The 25,121-nt window shown below is 43.3% G+C and overlaps 1 protein-coding gene across 9 annotated transcripts in view; it reads right to left on the reverse strand.

Annotated features, from left to right (window-relative positions):
* osbpl7 (oxysterol binding protein-like 7) overlaps positions 1-25,121 on the reverse strand; it is a 104,030-nt gene that overhangs the window by 11,043 nt on the left and 67,866 nt on the right. For 6 of the 9 annotated variants that reach the window (XM_059638885.1, XM_059638881.1, XM_059638883.1 and 3 more), the window contains 5 exons: positions 24,453-24,597; positions 22,654-22,798; positions 18,198-18,324; positions 11,532-11,654; positions 10,108-10,212 (listed from right to left, as the gene is read on the reverse strand). In XM_059638885.1, the coding sequence (XP_059494868.1) occupies positions 10,108-10,212; positions 11,532-11,654; positions 18,198-18,324; positions 22,654-22,798; positions 24,453-24,597 (645 nt within the window). Of the gene's footprint in view, positions 1-2,946; positions 3,028-3,175; positions 10,213-11,531; positions 11,655-18,197; positions 18,325-22,653; positions 22,799-24,452; positions 24,598-25,121 lie in introns of those variants that run through there. The other 3 variants (XM_059638886.1, XM_048560506.2, XM_048560507.2) reach the window with 3 other exon arrangements.

The following is a 25,121-nucleotide window of genomic DNA, read 5'->3' on the forward strand; positions in this document are numbered from 1 at the left end:
GGCCTGCTGTGTTCATCCAGCTTCACACTTTGTTATCTTGGATTCTCCAGCATGTGCAGTTCCCATTATCTCTGTTTCTATTTCTTAGTGCCTTGTGTATAAATTCTGTCCAATAACACTCTTGTGCAGTACCGATGTTAAAAAGCATGATACCAATTCAATCATGAGCGTCACATCTCTGGGGTTTGTCTCTCTACAACTCATTAAAAATTAGATCCAAAACATACAGCTGCTGGGTAGTTCACCCCACGTAATGTATTTTTTAAAGGTTAGTTGGTTAGCATTAAACGAGAAGAATGCAATAAACCCAAGCTCTGAAACACTGGTGTTGTTTAAATGTGTTCTTTGTAGAGCCACAGCACCACCTACTGTTAAAAATTTATCAGATCAACTTACTTTAAAAAAAAGTACTAACGAAACCATTCCATAACGTTGGAACTGCAACTGCTTTGTTCAAAATAGATATATAATTTAAAATATATAATATAATTTAAAATTCCGATACCCAGAGCAATGCTGCGGTACCAGGATGCAAGAAATACGTTAAATGTTGCCCTGCCATTTCCATCTTGCTATCATAAGTTTATCTCTAATACACTGATCACTTCCGGCCTGAAATCCTGGAAGCAGGATTGGATTGCAAGCAACTGACAAAACCTCTCCTCCTTCACTTCTCGTACATCATTACTGCATCAATTTACTCATCGGTCCAGGGAACCCTGCCAAGTCAAGAAACTGATGAGAGGAAAGGGTCATCAATGAAATGGTCACAAAAGATGTTTTTTGAAGATGTGCAATCTATGTTCCCCAACAACACCTTTGTTTTCCAAGAAAGGTGACTACAGCTTTGTAAAAGCGTGCTCTGCATCATGCCTCACAATACAAGATGTGATAGAATGAGCACAAGCACTAGTAATCAGAAGGACGAGGGGGTCAGTTAGCTGGTTTGTGTTACAGAGTGATGCCTACAGTGTGGGTTCAATTCCTTTACTGGATGTGACAACTATGAAGGACTCTCCTTCTCAACCTCTCCCTTCAGCTTAAATCACCACTAATTGACTCACTCTCTCCTGAGACTGCAGTCCAATGGCACTCTTGTGATGCAGTAGGTGGCTGTCGCCAGCTCTCGTAGACCAGGTTTTCTAATTTTTGTTTGAGCTTTTAAGATTCAGAAGCTGCTGGAGTCTTGATGAAATAGAAGCTATTTTTCCCCTTCTCTCGGTTATAGCTAGAAGCTGGGGCCTCTCTTCCCGCCACAGGCACTGCCCGTGAGAAAATCTGTTTTCTGAATTGGACTTTTTGCCAAGGTGTGTGTGTTTATGGGATGTTACTATATTGGAGCAGTTAATTCGTAATAGTTACTATTTATATTGTTGTTACTTGCTAGTAGAGTTGTTATTCCAAGTTCTGCTTTCTTTTGTTGTATCTTAACCCTAGTATTTGAATACATTCAGCACAACACAATGTCAAATGGTTTAACTAGTTTGTATCTGAAAGACACTTGACATTTGGCTTTAAAAAATTAGTAGTAGTTAGAGGCTAGGTTACGTTCTTAAAATATTTTGACATGGTCTGGTCTGGTCTGCTCCCTAACACCAAACATCATCCCAACTTTGAACTGTGTTGGAACTACCCACCCCCTACCCTGGCATTGTGATGTACTTACACCACATGACCTGTAGCTGGTTCTTGGAAGCAGCTCACCACCACCTTCAAGTGCAATTAGGGATGGACAACTAGGGATAAATAATAAATGGTACCCCAGCCAGCAATGCCCACAATGTGAACAAATACTAAGAAAAAATCCAACTGAACAGCAAAACAGGTTGGAGGTACCCAATGGAATTTTCCTGGCTCTGTGTTTTGTAAATCGATTAACAGAGGTGCATTTTGTCTAAAAGCAGATTTAAGGTGCTAAATGATCTACTTTGGTCCCAAGTATTGCCCGTTAGAAATAGGTGCATATTACAACAGCAAGAATCAGCCACAATGAGTAGCTTCCTCAATTATATGCACTTTGTGGGCCCATTATCATCAAGAATCCCAGCATTGAGACAGAAGGTGGCTATTCAGTCTGTTGACTTCGTGCTGGCCCTCCCCAGGGGCAGTGTGGTCACTTCAGGGAGGTCTACCTGTGCCTAAAGATCAAACTGGGAGGTAAACAGTACGATTGATATATTTTTAGAATATAACTTCTTGTAATTTAGGGTTCTTGAAGTGTGAATTAGTGAAAAACATGTTTTTCTAAGTAATTTGTATTTCTGTAGTCTTTTGTTGATTTATTTTAAAACAACTTTTGTACAAGGTTTTACATCCAAAACAAGATAATCCAGCTCCAATTTAGAAAGTTAGGAGCAAATATTTAGGCTTAAGGGAAATGCCCGAGTCTTAGAGAGAGATGCTTTTGTTTGGTTTGACACTGAGTTTTGATTAGTCTTGTGAAATCCTTGGATGAAGATGCTTGTATAGACCAGCGCTCATGAGACAGATACAGTAATGTTAAAGAGTTAGTGTCGGTCACAAAACAAAAGTGTTGGGATAAAACCCTGATGAGGTTACCTAAAAAGTGAGCATGTTTAAGCTCAGCTGTAAAATAGCTCCAAGAAGAAGCAATGTGCAGCTTCAGTTACTACTTTAGTTGCAGGAAGTATTACAAACAGGGACTCTGGCGCAAGTACTGCAAGGAGTAGTGCTTTTGGGTTTGGTTTGAGTATTGTCTCGGCTTGAAATTAATGGGAGTTATATTTTTTCTATGTTGAAAATCCTTGAATTTTTATTTCAAGCGAATAATTTGTTGTTCTGTTTTTCTATTTTACCCTCATGTCAGTAAACTTTGTTTCGGTGTTAAAAGCAAAATCTGCAGCATTATGCACATATATCGCAGTGACAGAAATCCTTGCCAAACCAAAACAAATCAAAACGTGATCTATCAAGCCAGGTTTCTACCTCAGATCCAGGTCAGGTCCAGTAATAACATCAGGTGGGATCATTTCAGAACTAGTTACAGTGTGTGTTCAGAGTAGTAAGCTAAAGAACGGAGAATGAAAGCTTAGCAAACACATCATTGAATTGCTCCCTCCCCCCAAATATTTCACACATCTACAGGGTAAAGGGGAAGAAAAAAACAAACAAGAAAATACTTTTAAATTTGAGGCAGAATCATGTATTTAATAATTTTTTTTTGAAGGTGCCAAGTACATGGTTTCAATAAGTTATTAAACATCTTGTCAGATAATGCTCAAATGAAGATTTGCAATCAATCATCGTTTACCAAACTATACAAAGATTTTCCAAAATTCATAAGTTAGACAGAGTGAATTACATCTCTTTGCCATAAACTCCAGACTTGCTTAAAACATTTCAAAATAAGCTCTACTAGTTGTTTCCATGCCTGGATCAGTCCAGTTATCACATTCTTGAGACTCAACATACTGCATCAGTGAACTTGGTAAAAATGCCAGTCAAAAGTATATTCTAGTGATTCTGTACTTGCTTTTTAAAAAAAAAGCAGAGATTACTGCAAACAGCAAGTGTCTGATTTACACCGCCACCTGTACAAATGGGTTTGGAAAACCAAGAGAAATGCAACAGGAAAACCGTGATGATGTTTTTTGAAATTCTTCGTGATAAAGTCAGAAATCACACGACACCAGGTTATGGTCCAACAGGTTTATTTGAAAGCACAAGCTTTTTAAACATTGCTCCTTTGATACCTGACGAAGGAGCAGTGCTCCAAAAGCTTATGCTTTCAAATAAACTTGGGCCATAATCCAGTATCATGTGACTTTTGTCCGACACTGACACCTACCTTCACATCATTGTCTGGGGTGGGGGGGGTCAGCGGTTTACGGCACAGCAGTGATAACTGAATACTTGCCTCTAAGCAGAACTGCCCCTCAGTCACTATTATTGATCCCCGTTCAGAAAGCGTGTGTGGGGGAGGTAGTGGCTTCTTGAAAATGCTCCTTATAGCAAGCAGTTTTTTTTTTCAGTGATATGGTCACTCTGGAGATTGATTAGAGTGCAGGAGCTATGCTGACTGAGTTAACAAAACCTGTCCATCACATAAATTATACTCCAGTTTATTAATTTATGACACTGTGCAGAATCTGTAGAAGATCCGATTTCACAGAGTCCAATGTTTCTTACACATTCACTGTTTTCTTGCATGAAGATAAAAAAAGTAAATGTAAATTGCTGGAAAAAAAAGACTGCTTCCATAAAGGGAAACACAATTTGAATCTCCTCGCTGGAAAACTAGGAGTTCCCTGAATCAGGGAAATTGATCATCAAATTCCATTCTGTAACTCGCTGTCCCATACAATGAAGTCCCTGACCAGAAAATCAAACAAAAGTTACTCTTCTTTGCAACTGTGACAGGAAATCTCGTTGCAGGGTAACTCTTCGTCCCAGTGATGTTAGAAAATCAAAGCTTTATCACCCCAGTCCCCGCATATATAATATTAAGGTAACAAGTATGAGTTGATAAGGTTGGTAATACAGTGAAATGATAGTGATCCCAGTCCTGCTGGGACCATAGAATGGTCACTTTTGAAAGCTAATATTTTATAATTGAGAAATATAGTTTGTAATGTTAGAGACCCACTGTTTTAGCCTGTTGTCATTAGTGGGTGTGGGTAGGTCTGTGGGCAGAGGTCAGAAAGATCTGGGGGACCTGTGTGTATCGCTATTTGTTTCTTTCAAAAATAACGCGCACAGGGAAGACTTCTGCAGTGCAAAGATTACTCAGTTTATTGGAGTGGTGAACCAACAGGTTCTTTGCATGTCATATTTGACTGAATTTTCACAGCAAATCCACTGAATCTGACATTAAGCCTAAAGAAAAGATTTCTAACTACTGCAGTGAGCAAGGCACAGAAACAAGTCATTTAAATACTTCCCTGCAAAGACATTATTGTGGGAAATGTAGCATTGAAAAACGTGTCCAAAACCAAATCTGCTTTCCATATAAATTTGATAAGTGTCTCAATGGCGAAAGCTTATATCTTCCCCAATCTCTAACATTACAAGCGCTCTGGTTGGAGGGGGTAGATTGCTAATGGCTTTTGTGGAGAAGGGCAACAAAACAAATCCTAATATCTTTGTAGACTAGGAAAAGCAGGACTTTAAAAAAAAAGACATCCTATTTGGCCAGGATGTTAAAGCAGCCTAAAGTTTAGACAAATTTTTCTTCTTTGGTAGTGTATACAGCTTCATTTTAAGTAGTTCTGTGTCATGGTCACCTGATCAGAAGTCTTAGATCCAGCTAAGTTATTATTATTATTCTCATTAACAGGAAAGTCATTAACTTTTGTCAATAGTAGGGGCAAGTATGCAATGATATCAACGGAAATCATCTTAAAGAATGGATATTGAAGATCAAACTATTGAAGAACACAGCAGGCCAAGCAGCGTCAGAGCAACAGGAAAGCTGATGTTTCAGGCCTATTTTCTGAAGAAGGGTCTAGGCCTGAAACGTCAGCCTTCCTGCTCTATAGCGTAGGTGAGATGGGCTTCAGATTGTTGCACCGACCTGTGAAACCATCGAGGACCAAAGGGCCCGTACTGTGCTGTAATGTTCAATGTTCTACGTTCTCTGATGCTGCTTGACCTGCTGTGTTCATCCAGCTCTACACCTCGTTATCTCAGATTCTCCAGCATCTGCAGTTCCTACTATCTCTATTGAAGAACTAAAGAGGTTGTGACCAATGTCAATGGCAGGGGGAAAATAAAAATAAAATTGAGCGATCTGTAAAATTCACTGCTAACTTGGTTCTGCTGGCTTTGTACAACCCCGACTACTATTTACCCCATTAGATTTCTTGGGAGGGAGAAAGCAAACCCAGATCAATGACTGCTAAATGGTAGAGTCAGTGCACATTTAAAAGAGGAGGTGGTAAATTTTCTGTATTCTGAGGGTGCTCACTAGTTGCATTCAGTTTAACCCATTGGAAGACTGATTCAGTTCAGGTAACTAATAGCCTTGATCATTTGTGAAAGGATTAAATCAAATGGATTTCCATCATTCAAACTCAGTCAATGATCTTAGATACCATCCACAAAGAAAGTCAATCTTCAGTGAGGGAGAATTTTTCTCCTGTCAAAAACTGGCAAACAGTCAAGAAATAACAGTGAATGTCTGCTTTTCACCAATGTTAAGGGTTATTTTTTTTTAAACATCCACTTCCATTTTCAAGTCCTGAATGATTATTCGTTTTGGTCTGTACACCACAAATCTCAGTTGACAAAGTGGGCAGATTTGATTTTGGTAACTTTAATGAATCTCACTGGTTTATAAAGCAATTCACGTCTCAAAATATTGCAGATGTTAAGGGAATAGAAAATGGATTTCAATAATTAGTTCAGGAATTATTCATTGATTGACATCGTACCTCAGTAAATAACAAGTGGAAGACCCTGTATTCTGCCTGCCTGCAGACAAAACATCCCACTTTACAGGTATAAATACCAGCTTTATACAGCATTAGAAAGATCAGACAGCAATTAGGCCAACACAATGGTAAAAATGAGTGACAAACATTTCTACACCCTGTTAACAGTTTTGGAAAGACATTCACTGTGCTCAGGCTGGACACTAAAGTCTGCTGATAGGGACAGACAAATTTGCGCAAAAATAAAAAAAACTTTCACAACCATGACCGAAAGGCAATGCAAATCAGCCAATGTTCATTTAGTTTTATCTCCTTTTCTATTCCCCCATTACCCTTGGCTCGCCTGAAAGCAAGAAGAGTGAAGGGACATCAACCTTCACCACTAGCCCCTCAAATAGGTAAAGTGAAATTTTGGGTGGGAGCTTTTTCCTTCTCATTTCAGCTCCTGATCAAAAATTCTGTTAAGTGAGCAGCAAAATGATACTTTCTTCATTCATCTTATGATGCTCAAGGTTGACCAATAAGCACTGATGAAAAAGATAGAGAGAAAGTAGGGAAAAAGATTCTTTCCTTTTTAAGAATTGAGTGGAATGTCTGGGATTATTTGCTGCAATGGCCTGGTATGCTCACGCTTAAAGCCAAGAACAAACTTTGATACCATTGCCAAAACCCTCCCCTCCCATCCTTTTCGTCACACAGGGATAGGATCTTGGAGGCAAAAGGCAGACCTGCAAACCCAGCCAAGTGAACAATGCTCACCTGCAGGCCATAGTCAGTCAGCATCTCCAGAACGAGTTACCATGAGATGGCGCGCACAATGTGCTGAAGAGACAGGCATTCTGCAATGGCACCCGAGAGGATGGATCAAGGAGCAATCCACAGCAGGAATCCAGTCGATTCCATTCCAAGAAGAGAGAGGATGACCAAAGCACCCTGCCAAATATGCTGGCTAAGGGGTAGTATTTTTCTTTTTCCAACAAAACATGAAAGATTAAAACATATTCAAGATAAACAAATTCATAAATTGTAATGCAAGATATTTTTAACGTGCCTAAACTGACTGCAAGAATTGCATGTGCTTAAAGCCACAGAAATGACCCCATGAAAAATAAAATGGTAACTGTTTAAAAGCATCTTCCTGTTCAATAAATGATAGAGATATGAGCACTAGTTTCCAGCAATTAATAGGATATTGATGTATTGTTAACAGTAAATGTTCACTCAATATATTGGGAAGTATTTTAGATGTGGAAGACCTTGATGTAACACACAAGACTGGTTTAGAATAGTCAATTTCACAGGGCCTATTACCATTTACCCTGTGTGTGCTATAAATGCCTTCTACCCTGATCTTGGTGAAGAAAAGCTTAGAGTTTTGCCAATCTAATCAGCAGATTGATGTCCATTGTGGCCTTACCCAATATCCACATTTAATCAGACAGCATCAAGATTGTGAGAGAACTTTCACATGGGTCCTGCTAAATTTCAACCAGGGCGTCCCAGGTAGCACTGATATTTAGATTTTGAGCAAGCTATCTATTCTGGTGATGTTTTGAGAGTGTCTGTCGCTTGCTATCCCTCTCTCTACTGGCCTTTCCTAATGTTAAGGCCAGAAAACTATCATTGCACACCAGAATCTTCATAGCCACACATGAACTTCTCTGTGGAGGAGGAATTCCTGATCATTGGGAGCCAGAGCAAAATGTTAAGCCACTTGGGAATGTTGCCACATCAAAGATTGCAACAATTTAGCAAGCACCTACACTGTAATATACTCATTCATAGGTCTCTAGAAGCTGTGCTGTGCTATAACCTGATTGGAAAACATGTTAGCAGAGTTAGGGGACATTAGACATGTCTTAGAGGATGAAACCACAGAGACTTACAGGTTCCAAACCCTTTCTCAGGAAGTAAACCACGACTAATGGCAGCACCAGTCATGGCTGTGGAGTTACCACTGATTCCAAAAACTGCAGAGTGCCATTAGCCCCACTCGTCTGTACAACTCAGCAATTAAACTTCTTAGGATGGCCACCCAGCCACCAACCAAGTTGGTGCTATGAAAGCCGGGCACAGAGGATGAAACTCGTGCCAACAATTGCACAGGGTTAGCTGAGAAATTCACCGTAACTGAAGCATCCTTCAAGACATACTTTGTTTTAATTATATTCCCTTTACCCTCATTCTTTGCTTTGACGCCTTCCTTGAACGTGGCTCTGCAGTGCTGGCAACATATTGTGGACTGACGAGGGACTATTTTTGTAACTTTGATGTATGCCACATTAGTGCATCACAAGATGTCCAAGTGTGTCAAACACATGCCTAAAGGTTAGCCTAGAAATCAAATCTAGTCAATACACCTTGCTGCTCAGTATCAAACGCTGGTACCCTCTGGAGCCATCATGGTTTATCAGGCAATAGAATTGTATCTATAATTCCCATCCTTTTGAGTTTTCACTGCTTTCCGATTCTTCCCTTTTGCTCAGTATATCCAGATTAAGCACTGCCCCCAAGTGTGCTCTGAGACACCTCTCTATGTAAAAAAAAATGGCTAATGTAAATTGTTGCTGGAATGATCCTTTTTTTAAAAAAAAAAATCAATGAGTGAGAAAGATTGGGAGCCTTCTAAAAAGTGTTATCCCATTTCAATGCTTTCCCTACCTTTTAAAAGGAATTTCAAATAACATTTTCTGTTCAAGTATTTTGAAAAATTGAAAATAATCATTAATAAAGCACACATAATTAACTTTAATAAGTCCCATTTTTGTAATAGAAAACTAGTGCCTTGCAGCTGATGTGACTTTGATTGCTTGACACTTTCCAACGTCTTCATTCACATAAAAGTGCAAACTCCTCTGACAGAAACAAAAAGTGATCCTTTAAAACAGAACGACAACACTGAACAGCCGAAGGCTCACTTTGAAAGTTGTATAGTGCACCATTTGAAATTCACCTGTCTACAGGGATGGGAGATGAATAGGAAGAGGAAGCAGGTTCACTGCCCAAATGTTCAAGTGTATTGTCAGCATTAAGAGAGTGGGGAGACTGTAAAAGCTCCTCTTGTGAGACTAAAAGCTGTTTCCACATTCCAGACTAAACCTCAACCCAATTTAAAAAAATGGGAGAGAGCTGGCTTCAAGCAAAGACCTTTTGAAAGGCAGTGAGTAAACCAGATCTTCCAAAGTAGAGGCATTAATTGCAAAGTGAAAATTTCTCTCTTCCAAGAGCAGCAATAAATATGAAGTCATCTCTTCCAAAAAAAAAGTTTGTGCTTTTCTTAGAAACTAAAATCAGTCATAAAGAGAAGAATTGGTATAACATCAGACTACTTTACATGGAATATGAAAGGTGGAGTTTTCAAAGAAAAAGATGTCACTGTAGTTCAGACAAGGACAGATGTGCACAGGATACAATTGAGACAGGCGTCATGTAGCAATTGCAAGCAAACTTGCATTGTTTCTCTAAATAATGCACTGTTTGAGATAACTGGAGGCGATACACCTACTCTACTTGCTTTGCTATAAGGTGGAAACAGAGCATTTTCCACACCCGGCACATTGTTCTTTGCCTCAGACAGTGTGTCCTGCTCAACTGTGCTCTCTTCATATAAAACTTAAGGCACCTACTGAGAGGTATTTCAGAGAAGCAGGTTCTAGGGCAGAAGCACAAAGAGGCGCAGAAACCTCAGATGTACAGTTTGTAGCCACATTCTCACCACAGCACCGGATTGTCCAGCTTTGAGAATCCAGGATCTTTCCTCAGCTCCCAGTAGGTTCCATTGCTCACCCAGGATTCTTTGCCGCTGCTATCGACTGTTTTTCTGGAAGGGAGACATAGCACCGTTTCTTTAGGATCACCTTAGCACCCAACAGCAACTTGCAAGCTGTTTGACGTGGTTCATGTGGTAGCATGTGCGCCTCGGAGTCAGAAGGCAATGGGTTCAAGCCTGAACAGAGGCGGGTTCAACAATGCTGTAGCCCCCATCACGGGAGGTGAGGGACTGAGGAGGCAATTTGCCCCATATCAAAACCCCATTCTTTTCAGGCCATCCCTGATCCACACAGGCTGCCCAGTCAACTGAATGCCTAAGGGAGTTCCAGTTCTTGTAACAATGACCTCTGACCTGCATGGTGCAATCTGGAGCTTTGAATACAGATGCTGGCACCTCCAACTTTCTACCCATCACATGGTTGGCCAGGAATCTCTCCCACTCCCCATCATTTAGAATCAACAAATGATGGGGTTCCTACAGTGCAAGCAGAGGCCATTCAGCCCATTGAGTCTGCATTGACCCTTGGAAGAGCATACCACCCAGAACTACACTCCATCTTCTCCTGTAACCCTGCATTTACCAATGGCTAAGTCAACCTACTAGAGACTACGGGCAATTTAGCATGGCCAACCCACCCTAACCTGCACATCTTTGGACAATGGGAGAAACCAGAGAATCCGGAGGAAACCCAAGGAGACACAGGCAGTAAGTGCAAATTCCACACAGACAAACAGTCACCCAAGGCTGGAACTGAACCCTGCTCCCTGGTGCTAACCACTGCATCACCATGCCACCCCATTGTCTTGGTTGGTAGGATATACAAGTTGACTGTTAACTTTGTACCCACCTTGGTCACAGAGTCTCGGAGTGGGACTTGACCCCAGATTTTCTGGTTTAGAGGCAGGAATGCCATCCACGTGCAATCCAGGGCCACGAGCATCAAAACCAAGGCCCACGCACACAGTGCAGCATGGAGGGGCTACCTCACAAGTGAGTAGGTAAAAGGAAAGAGGACGGAAGGAGGTGCAGAATGGGTCAGGACAGAGTGCAGAGGGAGCAATTCAATGCTAATACTCGTCAGACTGTTCCTGAAAATGTATTGCAAACTGTGGGAGGTACCCAAGGGAAACAGCTGTAAAACCCACACTTTTGTCTCAGTTTAAAAATCCTGGAAACCTCCCTCAAACAAGAAACAAATTCTCCATTGCAGAAGTAAACACATGCTGACACTGTTGGACTAACTCCCTTCTGCAGTCCCAGTTTCAAAGACCTTCTGCTCCAGTGCTCATGTCTTGGTGCAGCATCAACAGTTTGTGAAGTTGCACACCCTCTGCAAAGACTGACCCCCATAGCTCCTCCCAACTTACGTAAAGAAGCGTGACAAGTAAGTCATGTTGTTCTCCTCCATGATCCTCCTCCTGTCTCTTTGGAGCTGCTCAATTCTTTGCTTGTGAACTTCTGCTGCCTCAGTATTCCCCTCCTCCAGGTACCTGCGCAAATTATGATACAGCATTCAGGAAGTATTTCCAGATGATAACAAAGAGTCGCTGGATAATATAGTATAGAATTTCATTCACAAGAGAGAAATGATACTGAAGCTGCATTGTCTCGTGCTCATCAATAAGAAAAACAAACAATGAGTGGAGTCACCTTGCCAACCATTTGGTTCCCTTTTTTCTTTTGTATAAATTGTCGTCATCATTTGAAAATTTAACACACTTATATTGGTCCTAATGCGTACAAGATAAAAAGATCCAGCCATGTACTTCTTTCAGCAATAATCAAACGCTGAGCTGGGGGCACAGATATTTAAGGCAATTGGCAAAAGAAAGGTCAGGGAGGAGATGAGGAGAACCATATTCCTTACAATGATTAGGAGTGCACTGCCTACAAATGGTGGTGGAATCAGATTCCTGGAGTAGTTTTTTAATAAAAAGAGTAAATTCCTCAAGTGGAAATATTCGTAAAGCCCGAGAGAAGTAGCAGGGAATTTGGTCTTTACACTGAAACGATGGACCAAATGGCTACATCCTATACTCCCATCATTCCAAGGGAAACTGGAGTCAAATCAGGGAGGCGATGGCCTAGTGATATTATTGCTAGACTATTAATTCAGAAACTCTGTTAACGTTCTGGGGCTCTGGGTTCGAATCCCACCAGGGCTAGAATTAAGCACCTCCCATGAAACTATTGTTTATCGTCGGGAGGAGGGAGATGGGGGGGGGGGGGGGGCAAAACAAACAAGGATCTGGCTCACTAATATCTTTCAGGAAACTGCCATCCTTACCTAGCTTGGTACTCCATATCCACAGCAAGGTGGTTGACTCTCAACCACCCTCTGAAACACTCAAGCAAGCTATGAAGTCTCATCAAAAATGAAACCGCTTGACCTAGACAGCGGAGCAAAACAGCCCTGTTGACCTTGCAATATCCTCCACACTAATATCTAGGGGGCTAGTGCCAAAATTGGGAGTTCTATCTCACAGACTAGTCAACTACAGCCTGACAGTCATACTCTCAGAATCAAACCTTACAAACAATGTCCCAGACAACACTACAACCTTCCCTGGATATGTCCTGTCCCACCAGCAGGACAGAGCCAGCAGAGGTGACAGCACAGTGGTAAACTGTTGGGAGGGAGTTGTTCTGCGAGTCTTCAACATTGACTCTTGACAGCCTGAAGTCTCATGGCTTCAGGTTAAGCATGGGCAAGGAAACATCCTGCTAATTACCACGTACCGACCCCGCTCTGCTGATGAATCGGTACTCCTCCACGTCAACCAACACCTGGAGGAAACAAAGACTGTGACAAGAGCACAAAATGTACTCTGGGCAAGGGATTTCAATGTTTACCATCATCAAGTGTGGCTGATAGCACTGCTACTGACTGAACTAGTCAGGTTCAAAAGGACACGGCGGCGAGACTGGGTCTGCAGCTGGTGGTGAGGGAACCAGCAAGTGGGAAAAACATACCTGATCTCATTCTCACTAATCTGCCAACAACGGTATTGCTAAGAGTTGCCATCACATTGAGAATACCCTCCATCATGTTATGTGGCATGCTATCACCATGCAAAATGGGACAGACTTCAGACAGATCTAACAACTCAAGGCGACATCTGTGAGGCATTGTTGGCCCTCAACAGTAGTAGAATTGTACTCCAGCACCACCTGTAACCTCATGGCCTGGCATATACCTTACTCAACCATCACAATTAAGCCAGGGGATCAACCCTAGATCAGTGCACAGGAGGGAATGCCAGGACCAGGACCCAGCACCAGGTATACCTGAAAATGAGGTGTCAACCTAGTGAAGCTACCAAACAGATATAAGCAGTAAGTGATAGACAGAGCTAAGCAATCCCAGAACTAACAGATCAAACCCAAGCCCTGCAGTACTGCCACATCCAGTTATGAATGATGGTAGATAACTAAACAACTCACTGGAGAAGGAGGTTCCACAAATATCCATATCATCAGTGCAGAAGATAAGCTGAAGCACTTACGGTAACCATCAACCAAAAGTGGCGAGTGGATGGTTGATCTCTGCCTCCTCCAGTGGTCCCCAGTCTCTCAGCTGTCAGTCTTCAGTCAATTCCATTCTCTATGTTGGAGGCACTGGACACCTCAAAGGCTTATGGGCCCTGAATGTTCCAGCAATACTAGTGAAGACTTGTGCTCCAGAACTTGCTGCTCCCTTAGCCAAGCTGTACCAGTGCAACACTAGCATCAACCTGACAATGTAGAAGATTGTCTAGGTATGCCCTGTCCATAAAAAGCAGAACAAATCCAACCCGACTAATTACCATCCCATCAATTTACACTCCAACAGCGTGATCCCCGGCTTAATTGTAATGGCTGAGTGAGGTAAATGCCAGACCATGAGGTTACAGATAGTGCTAGAGTACTATTCTACCACTGTTGAGGGCCAACAGTGCCTCATTGATGTCCAAATTGATGGAGGGTGTCATCAAGAGTGTTCTCAAGCAACACCCGCTCAGTGACGCCCAGTTCGGATTCTGCTAGAGCCACTCAGATCCTGACCTCATTACAGCCTTGGTTCAAACATGGACAAAAGAGTTGAATTCCGGAGATGAGGGGAGAGTGACAGCCCTTGACATCAAGGCTGCATTCAACCAAGTGTGGCATCAAGGTGCTCTAACAAAACTGGAATCAATGGGTATCAGGGGGCAAACTCTCCATTGGGTTGCAGACATACCTGACATTTAAGAAGACGGTTGTGGTGATTGGAGGTCAGTCATCTCAGCTCCAGGACATCTCTGCAGCGGTTCCTCTAATCAACCTGTTCAGAGATGTTATTACACCTTTGGGTCAAGTGGGACTTGAACCCAGGCCTTCTGGCTCAGATGTAGGGATACTGCCATTGTGCCAGAAAGGTCTTAGTCCTTCAGGGTAGTGACCTTGGCCTAACCTCTTTCAGCTGCTTCATCAATGACCAGCTTTTCCTCCTAAGTACAGGACTGGGGATGCTGCCTAATGATTACACAATGTCCAGCATTATTTAAGACTCTTTAAACTCTGAAGTAGTCCATGCCAAAACACAGCAAAATCTGGACAGTATCCAGGCTTGGGCTGACAAGTGGCAAGTGCCATTCACATCACACAAATGCCAGGCAATGACCATAGAGAATCTAACCTTAACAATGAATGGTACTACCACGTCTTAATCCCCCACTGTCAACCTGCTCGGGGTCACCAATGACCACAAACTGAACTGCAGCAGTAATATGAGTATAAGTTCCTGCATTTTGTGGGCTCCGGAAGAGTTCCAATGGTCCGAACAGTGGTTAACGTAACCCCAGTCTTTAAAAAAGGAGGGAGAGAGAAACTGGGGAATTACGGGTCAGTTAGCCTGACATTGGTGGTGGGGAAAATGCTGGAGTCAATTACTAAGGATGCAAGAACCGAGCATTTGGAAAGCGGTGACAGACTTGGTCACAGTCAGCAAGGATTCACTAAAGGGAAATCATGGCTGGCAAATCTGCTGGAACTTTGAGGTCGTGACCAGTAAAATCGGGCAAGGGTGAATCAGATGATGTTGCGTATCTGGACTTTCAGAGCGGCATTTGGGGTACGAGAGAGTTCAGTGCTGGGACCCCAGCTGTTCACCACGTACATTAACAATTGGGATGTAGGAACTGAATGCCCTAATTCCAAATGTGCAGATGACACTGTGCCGGGTGGCAGTGTGTGCTGTGAGGAGGATGCTAAGAGGGTGCAGGGCAACTTGGACAGACTGGCTGAGTGGGCAAGCGCTTGGGAAATACAATACAACATGGATAAATGTGAGATTATCCACTTTGGTCACAAAAACAGGCAGGCAGATCATTATCTGAATGGGGACAGTTCAGGAAAAGGTGAGGTGCAACAAGACCGGAATACGATGGTCGAATAGTTACTGAAGGTTGGGACATGCAGGTGCAGCAGGCTGTGAGGAAAGTTAATGGCGTGCTGGCTCTCACAGCGAGAGGGTTTGAGTATTGGAGTAAGGATGTCTTGCTGCAGTTATACACGGTCTCAGTGAGGCCGCCGCTCGAACACTGTGTGTAGTTTTGGTCTCCGAGTCTAAGGAAGGACATTCCTGCTATTGAGGGAGTCCAGCAAAGGTTCATCAGACTGATTCCCAGGAGTGGCAGCACTGACATGTGAGGAAAGACTGAATCGACTGGGCTTGCACTCGCTGGAAATTAGAAGAATGAGGCAGGTGGGGGGAATCTCATAGAAAAATAGAATCTGACAGGACTGAACACACTAGCTGCAGAACGTTCCTAATATTGGGGGAAGTTCAGAAGTAGGGGTCACAGTCTAAGAATAAGGAATAAGCCATTCAGGACTGAGATGAGGAAGAACTTCTTCACTCAGAGTTGTGAACCTGTGGAATTCTCTCCCACAGGAAGCTGCTGGGGACAGTTTATTAGATATATTCAAGAGGGAGCTGGACATGGCCCTTGCAGCTAAAGGGATCAAGGGGTATGGAGAGAAAGCAGGAGTGGGAGACTGAAATTGCATCAGTCATGACCACATTGAATGGTGGTGCAGGCTTGAAGGGCCAAATGGCCTACTCCTGAACGTATTTTCTATGTTTCTATAACAGCAGGTTAGAGGCTCGAGTAACTCTCCTCCCAACGCCAGAGCCTATCTACAACTTGCAAGGCATAAGCCAGCAACGGTTCTGTATTCTCTCCATTTGCCCGGATGACTGCAACTCCAACAATACTCAACAAGCTTAATATCATCCAAGGAAAAGCAGCTTGCTTGAGTGGCAACCCATCCACAAACATTTCACTCTCTCCATCAGCAACTCTCGGTCGTAGCAATGTGTGCCATGCAAAAGACGCATTGCAGAAGTTCTCCAAAGCTCCTTAGACAGCACCTTTCGAACCCGTGACCCACTTCCATCAGAAGAACAAGGGCAGCACGTATACAAGACTACTACCATCTAAGGACATTGACAGTTTAACCCTGTAGACTTTGATGGTTCAAGACGGCAGCTCATTACCTCAAGGACAACTGGAAATGCGCAATAAACAGTGGCCCAGTCAACATGACAATGAATCAACAAGCAAATTCTAGGATTCAGTGGAGAAATCGGAAACCCAAATTCAGCGAGCTCGATTGAAAATGTGGTGTTGAAGTTTCCTTCTGTTGCCAAAGTGCAAAGAAGTGTCTTTCAAAAGTTAAAAAAAAATCAGTGAATCAAAATACTACAGCAAAGAAACACAGCCAATTGTCAAGTGACCGCAAAAATACTGAAAGAATCGATAAAAATAACAGTCATTTTTAGTGAGAAGGCAGCAATACAATCATTTATTTGTAGAAGGCAAGCAGATGGACAAAAGACACCAGGAGAGTTAAATAAAACTGGCCTTACAATAACACAACAGAGATCTTGACACTCCCCACGTCTTACGTTTAACTGCCAACAGTAAGGGTGGGTGCGTTTCCAAGTCAGCCAGAAACAGCTGATAGCTGCAACATTATCGCCTCCCTATCTTAAAGAATCAATGAGCAGGTTCTCACCACGAGCAAGTGTCATCCTCATTCCAAGGGACCATCTCACACAAAGATGATCTGCAATCATGGTCAAGATAAACAAGTGGAGCGAAGAATATACCCAGCAATGCACAATGCAACAGGGATGAAAATTTGTTATTTTGTTTTGCAGAGGCAGATCTTTCAGATAGCCACTTCTACCGAGTCTGCTGAACGGGAGCAGAAGCATGACAACTTATGTTAGAGTCTAGTGGTGTTTGTACTTTTACAGATGGGCTGGCTGTAAAGGGTTTAAACCACTGGCCCCCAAATTGACTTGCAACTTGGAACATATTTAGTGGGGCCCAGAAACCACGCGGTGTGATGTCAGCATGTGAAATTACTGAGGCACGAGCACTCCCATTTTGTGCACATTTTTTGTTTGACCCACAACAGCAACCAACAAGTGCAAACTAATTTTGTGTCTGTGTATCAACATCGTCAGGCAGAAGTATCTAAGATTAAATTTAGATTATCTTTGGAGAGTCAGGATATTACTCAGTTGAACATTTTATGACCAACTAAGATATTAATGGATTTGAAGTTTATATGACAATTTTTTTTTTTTTTTTTAAGTTATTCGCTCTCAGGATGAGCGCAACACTGGCTGGCCAGCATTTATTGCCCTTCCCTAATTGCCCAGAGGGCAGTTAAGAGACAACCACATTGCTGTGGGTCTGGAGTCACATGTAGGCCAGACCAAGTAAGGACGGGATTTTCTTTCCCTAAAGGACATGAGTGACGCAGATGGATTTTTCCAACTATTGACAATGGGTCTCATGGTCATCACTACACTTTAATTTCCCCACCACCAAACAAGATTTTTACTGAATTCAAATTCCACCATCTGCTGCAGCAGGATTCGAACCCAGGTCTCTGGAATATCTGTCCAGCAATATTACCATTAGGCCTTCGTCTCCCCTTAGCAATGACTGTATTCATTCCAGCACTGATGACGGGTTTATTCAAAGCAGCCCTACCTCTGGTCAGGCCGCAGGCGTGTGTCAGTCAAGGGCAGGACGTGCTTAAGATCAGGAGTCAATTCATTAAGTTCTCGAGCAAATGTGGTGAAGCCATAATAACTTTCATGATCTTTAGGTATAGCATCTGAAAGATGGAGAAAAACAAACCCAAAAATTTCCTTTAGAAATATGTCAGGGTACAATACTGCATGCTGCTTGTGAGCAAACTGTTGAAAAGTAACGAAACAACTATGTTGTAAAAATCACAACTGCACCGACACAACCTAAAGCTCGGTAAATCTAAAAAATCTGATGGAATTTATATATATTTATTTCCGAAATCCCAAGCAAGGCACAATGTTTGACTCAAAATAGAAAACGATGGAAATAAACAGCATAATGGAGTTACCCGTAATGAAGAAAAGGCAGTTCAATGTTTAACTGATGTAACGGCAAGATTGGTCAAGGCTGTTTCATTCCATCATTTCACTGCTGTGGGTTGCATCTTCAGTAAAGGTGGTGGCGGTATAGTGGTCAGGACTTGGAATTCCTGAATCAAAAACTACTCTGGGGACACGGCTGGTGGAACTGAAGATGATGTTAGAGGGTAGAAGACTGGAGACCATCGGTGTGTGCAAGGTCCACTGTTCCTCACAGTTTATATAAATGAGATGGATGTGAATAAAGGAGGTAAGTTTGGAGATGACAGTAAAATTGGAGGTGTAGTGGACAGCAAAGACGACTATCTCAGAGTACAACAGGCCCTTGATCAGATGGGCCAACAGGCAAAGGAGTGGCAGACGGGGTTTAATTTAGCTAAATGTGAGGTGTTGCATTTTGGAAAGGTAAATCAAGGGAGGACTTGTACAGTTAATGGTAGGGCCCTGGGGAGTATCGCTGAACAAAGAGACCTCAGGTGCAGGGGCATTAATGCCTTGAAAGTGGAGTTGCAGGTAGACAGACTGGTGAAGGAGGCATTGGCTATGCTTGCCTCCATTGGCCAGTGCATTGAGCATAGGAGTTGGGAGGCCATGTTGCGCTATACAGAACATTGGTACTGAATACAACTCTGGTTGCCCTGATATAGGAAAGATATGGTTAAAGTTGAAAGGGCTCAGAAAAGATAATGCACGGATATTGCCAGGTTCGGAGGGTTTCAGCTAAAGGGACGAGGCTGAAAAGGCTGGGGCGCTGGAGTATAAGGGGTGACATGTAGAGGTTTGTAAACATCATGGGAGCATGGATAAAGTGACTAGCCAAAGTCTTTTTTCTCCAGGATAGGGAAGTTCAAAACTAAAGGGCATAGGTTTAAGGTGAGAGGGGAGAGAATTTTAAAGGGACCAGAGAGGCAATTTTTCACATGGAGATGATGCACATATGGAATGAACTGCCAGAAGCATTGGTGGAGGCTAATATAATTACAACATTTAAAAGGCATCTGGATGGGTACATGAACATGAAGGGCCTAACAGGGATATGGGCCAAATGCTGGCAAATGGGACTAGGTCAGTTTAGAGTACCTGACTAGTGCTGAAAGAGTTGGACCAAAGTGTGTGTTTCTGTACTACATGACATTATGACTCTTAAACATTTTAAAAATATGTCATTGAAAACTAGCGTGGGTTTGTAAGGGGAAGGAAATCTGTCATTCTTGTCTTGTCTGACCTAAATGGATCAGAAAGCCACATCATTCAAGAGCAATGATAATGGGAACTGCAGATGCTGGAGAATCCAAGATAATAAAAGGAGAGGCGGGATGAACACAGCAGGCCAAGCAGCATCTCAGGAGCACAAACGCTCACGTTTCGGGCCTAGACCCTTCATCAGGAAGGGGAGTGGGGTGAGGGCTCTGGAATAAATAGGGAGAGAGGGGGAGGCGGACCGAAGATGGAGAGAAAAGAAGATAGGTGGCGAGGAGAGTATAGGTGGGGAGGTAGGGAGGGGATAGGTCAGTCCAGGGAAGACAGACAGGTCAAGGAGGTGGGATGAGGTTAGTATGTAGGAAATGGAGGTGCGGCTTGGGGTGGGAGGAAGGGATGGGTGAGAGGAAGAACAGGTTAGGGAAGCAGAGACAGGTTGGACTGGTTTTGGGATGCAGTGGGTGGAGGGGAAGAGCTGGGCTGGTTGTGTGGTGCAGTGGGGGGAGGGGACAAACTGGGCTGGTTTAGGGATGCGGTGGGGGAAGGGGAGATTTTGAAGCTGGTGAAGTCCACATTGATACCATTGGGCCCCAAGATGACTTTCCATATTAAGCAGAGTGTGGCTTCCTCTACGTTGGGGAAACCAAGCGGAGGCTTGGGGACCGCTTTGCAGAACACCTCCGCTCGGTTCGCAATAAACAACTGCACATCCCAGTCGCAAACCATTTCAACTCCCCCTCCCATTCTTTAGATGACATGTCCATCATGGACTACCTGCAGTGCCACAATGATGCCACCCGAAGGTTGCAGGAACAGCAACTCATATTCCGCCTGGGAACCCTGCAGCCCAATGGTATCAATGTGGACTTCACCAGCTTCAAAATCTGCCCCACCACCACATCCCAAAACCAGCCCAGTTCGTCCCCTCCCCCCACTGCACCACACAACCAGCCCAGCTCTTCCCCTCCACCCACTGCATCCCAAAACCAGTCCAACCTGTCTCTGCTTCCCTAACCTGTTCTTCCTCTCACCCATCTCTTCCTCCCATCCCAAGCCGCACCTCCATTTCCTACCTACTAACCTCATCCCACCTCCTTGACCTGTCCGTCTTCCCTGGACTGACCTATCCCCTCCCTACCTCCCCCCCGATACTCTCCTCTCCACCTATCTTCTTTTCCCTCCATCTTCGGTCCTCCTCCCCCTCTCTCCCTATTTATTCCAGAACCCTCTCCCCATCCCCCTCTCTGATGAAGGGTCTAGGCCTGAAACGTCAGCTTTTGTGCTCCTGAGATGCTGCTGGGCCTGCTGTGTTCATCCAGCCTCACATTTTATTATCTCATTCAAGAGCAAATTGGGTAACACGTGCTGGCCTTACCAACAACATCTGCATTCTATGCAAGATTACATTTTTTTAAACGTCTCAGTCCGCAAGATCGCCTCTTCTGTCCTTTTAAGATGTGGTTTAAAACCTTCTTGTTTTGGTAAATGTTTATAGACTCTCAGATGTCTACAGAACAGGAGGCCACTCAGCCCTTCATACTCTTAGCAGTCAGTCAAAGACCTGACCAATTCCATTTTCCAGCTCTGGGCCCGTAGCTTTGGCATGGATAGCACAACAGGAGAGTGTCTAAACACTGCTTAAACGAGTTTCTGACCAACCACCATCCCAGGCAGATAGTTCAAGATTCACACCACACAATGGGTGAGAACATTTCTCAACACCCATCTTAGCCCCTACCTTTACCTTAAATCTATACCCACGGGTTGTTGACCCCTCTACTAAATGGGAGAACTGCCTCTAAATCACCTTATCTATGCTCGTCATACTCTTCTCTACCTCTGTCAAGTCCCCTCTCAATCTTTGCTGCTCCAAGGAAAACAATCCCAGCCTATCCAATCATTCCTCATGGATCAGACATGCAACCCAGGCAGCATCCTGGTAAATCTCCTCTCTAGAGCAAACACATTCTTCCTATACCATGGGGACCCGAACTGCAGGTCAGTCGCGGCTTAACCAGTATTTTATTTCATCATTGCCATAGGACTCCTCTCTGACAGGCACAACTGGTGATGGTTTAATTTGAGGGTCAGCACACCTCAGGGTGAGGGGAAGAGGTTGAGAAGGACAGTCTTTCACAGTATCCTCAGCTGCTGCTGGAATTGAACCCACACTGTTAGTATCACTCTGCATCACAAACCAGCCAAATAACTTCCCTACTGTTTCTTGGTTAATAAAGGCAAGTATCCCAAATACCTTCTTAACCACCTCTTCTTCCTGCCTTGTTGCTTTCAGGGATTGTGAGTTCATATAACAAGGTATCGCTGACCTTCAGTATTTTACAAGGTTCTACCACTCAGTATGTAACCTTCTGCTTTGTTAACCCTCTTCAAAGGCTCGCTTTTAAAGATCTGAACAAAAAACGTTGGCCGAGTTAAATCAAATTGCTGTCAGCCCTTTCTAGAAGGTGCACACGATATCATGGTACCAAGTAAAGCAGGAGATTTCCCTTTCATGGTCTGGCTATAGTTTTGGCTCAACTAACACCTAAAACAGCTTACCGGGTCATTACCATGTCGACGTTTGCAGGCATTTGCTGTAAGCGAATTAGCTGCTGCGTTTCCCCTACATCAAAAAAGTGACTGAACTTCTACGTTTCAGCAATGGCTGTCAAGAACTGAGAAACCTTCTGAGATTGTGTCAGGTGCTATACAAATGCAAGACATACTCTCTTTCATTAGCAATCACTCATCAGGACGATTTGCGGAGAACAAGAGTTGCATACAATGCTAGATACGAAACAGCCCAGGGTAGGAGGCAATGTAACATTTCTTACGTGGTTTCCAGATGCATTTCGCCGACTGTGGCCCACCACAGGAAAGCCCCTCATGCCATTTGCCAAACAGTTGATGGATGACCTTTCCACTCTGATCCATCACACAGCCGTGAACCTCATTCACATTCGAATTCCAGTATTTGGTCTGAAAGATTTAAAAAAAAGGAGAGAGAAAGTGTAGCATATGGGGTTGAATCTGTTAAGAGATAATATACGCAATGAAATAACTGACATCCAACATGCTATTGAGGCTGCAAGAGAGGAGTGAAAGAACTGTGCTAGAGGATAGTCGCCACTATTCTGTACAGATGTATATAAATAAAAAATGTTTACTGGAGTTCCATCCAAACAGGGACACACTACCATGTACACTCCCCCAACCGCCGCCCCCCCCCGGCCCGGTTTCTACCCCTCATTTGTATCTATTGTCAAATGCACTGTTCATCCATTTCTCAATCTTCCAGCCCCAATCAACTCCAACCAATCCACAATCAGTATGTTCTACATACTCAATGCCTTCTGTGCAGAGTAGTTTAATCCAAATTGCCGAGCAGACTTTGGCAGAGTTTACATCTTTGCCCTCTGGGTAGAGTTTGGATTGAACAGGAAAGCAAAGGGAGAGGGGACATGAGTTAAACAAGGCTAAGTCGCATTTGGAGGTCTCAGTTCTGTTTCAATACTGCTCCCTTAGCCACCCTAGTCCACACAGTAGCATTACACACATTCTGGCAGCAGTATCATGACAAGACATTTAGCTGTCCCAGTTTAGATATACAGTTTATTTTTCCAAAGGAAAAAGTGGTTCAAATAAATCCACTGTAGAATACAATGCAGTGCGGCTGCTCAGTCCATTATTCTTACGTTGGCTTGAGATAACAGCAAATCAACTTGCCTCAGTCCCTTGTTCTTTGTCCAGAACCCTGAAAATTTTGCCTCTAAGGATTTATGCAACTTCTGCTTGAAAGTCATCATTGAATAGACTTCCATTACATTTATCTTTCTAACTCATTCACAGGATGTGGCATCACTGGCTAGATCAGCATTTATTGCACCTTCCTTAATACCCTAGAGGGTAGGTAAGACTCAACCATATTGCAGTGCCTCTGGAATCACAGGAAGATCTGACTGGGTAAAGGTGGAAGATTTCCCTCCTACATTGAGTGAATCAAATGACAATTCATAGTAGTTACCTGCTCACCATTAAAATAGCTTTTTATTCCACATTTTTGAAAACTAAATTCTAGTTCCACCAAATTTCAAGACTTAAATTCATATCCTGGACAACATTAGCTGGAGTTCTTAATTACTAGTCTGGTGACATTACCACTTTGCCACAATGTTCAGACAGCACATTGCAAATTACAATCTGCTAAGACAGAAAACTCATCCTACCGTCTAATTCATTTGTCAATTACCTTAAATTTTTGTTCTCATAAACTCTGCCATTGGATCTCCTGATTCATTATCAGTATCTGTCAACATACTGAGCACCTCTATTAAATCTCCTCTTAACTTTCTCTCTCCTTAGAGATCAAGCTCAACTTCACGATACAACTGAAGTCCCACATCCCTAGTATTATTCAACGAAGTCTGCACTGTAATCTCGCCCAAGCCTTGATACCCTTCCCAAAGTGTGGTGCCCAGAATTGGATACAATATTTTGCCCCTTCAGCAAATGCTACTAAATTATGAGCAATGGGCGAAAAGAAAGACATTTACATTACATAGGTGGACCTTGCAGATAGCTCCAGCTGAACTGCCCAATGCCAGATGGACAAGGACCTCATGGGCAAACTCACCTTACAAAATGTCAACCTGCAATGACAGACACTGTTCGTTATGCTGGTGATTGTCACTTCTCCATAATGTTCTATCCATCGCTGCCCACTCAGGATGTTGTGGATGCAGGACGTGATCTTATTCCACTGATAGTGATCGCCAAACCTGGGAATATCACAGGAACACATTGGAGTTAAATCAGTTACAAAACATGTCACTTATATTTGACGCCTAAATGGACTAGAAGTGAAAGGTTAATGGTGCAAATGGGAATATGGGGCAATAAGACCTAACATGATTTGGGGTGGCATGGTGGTTCAGTGGTCAGTACTGCAGCCTCACAGCGCCAGGGACCTGGGTTCGATTCCCGCCTCGGGCGACTGTCTGTGTGGAGTTTTGCACATTCTCCCCGTGTCTGCGTGGGTTTCCTCCGGGTGCTCCAGTTTCCTCCCACAGTCCAAAGATGTGCAGGTTAGGTGGATTGGCCATGCTAAAATTGCCCGTGGTGTTCAGGGGTGTGAGTGTTATCGGGAGATGGGTCTCGGTGCGATGCTCCAAGGGACGGCGTGGACTCGTTGGGCCGAAGGGCCTGTTTCCACACTGTAGGGAATATAATCTAACGCAGCGAGGGTCAAGCTCAAAAAGAATCAAGTGGTCTACACCTGTTTCTAATTTTTGTTTGTTTGCAA

This window comes from Stegostoma tigrinum, chromosome 31, assembly GCF_030684315.1.
Source record: "Stegostoma tigrinum isolate sSteTig4 chromosome 31, sSteTig4.hap1, whole genome shotgun sequence".
Taxonomy (NCBI): domain Eukaryota; kingdom Metazoa; phylum Chordata; class Chondrichthyes; order Orectolobiformes; family Stegostomatidae; genus Stegostoma; species Stegostoma tigrinum.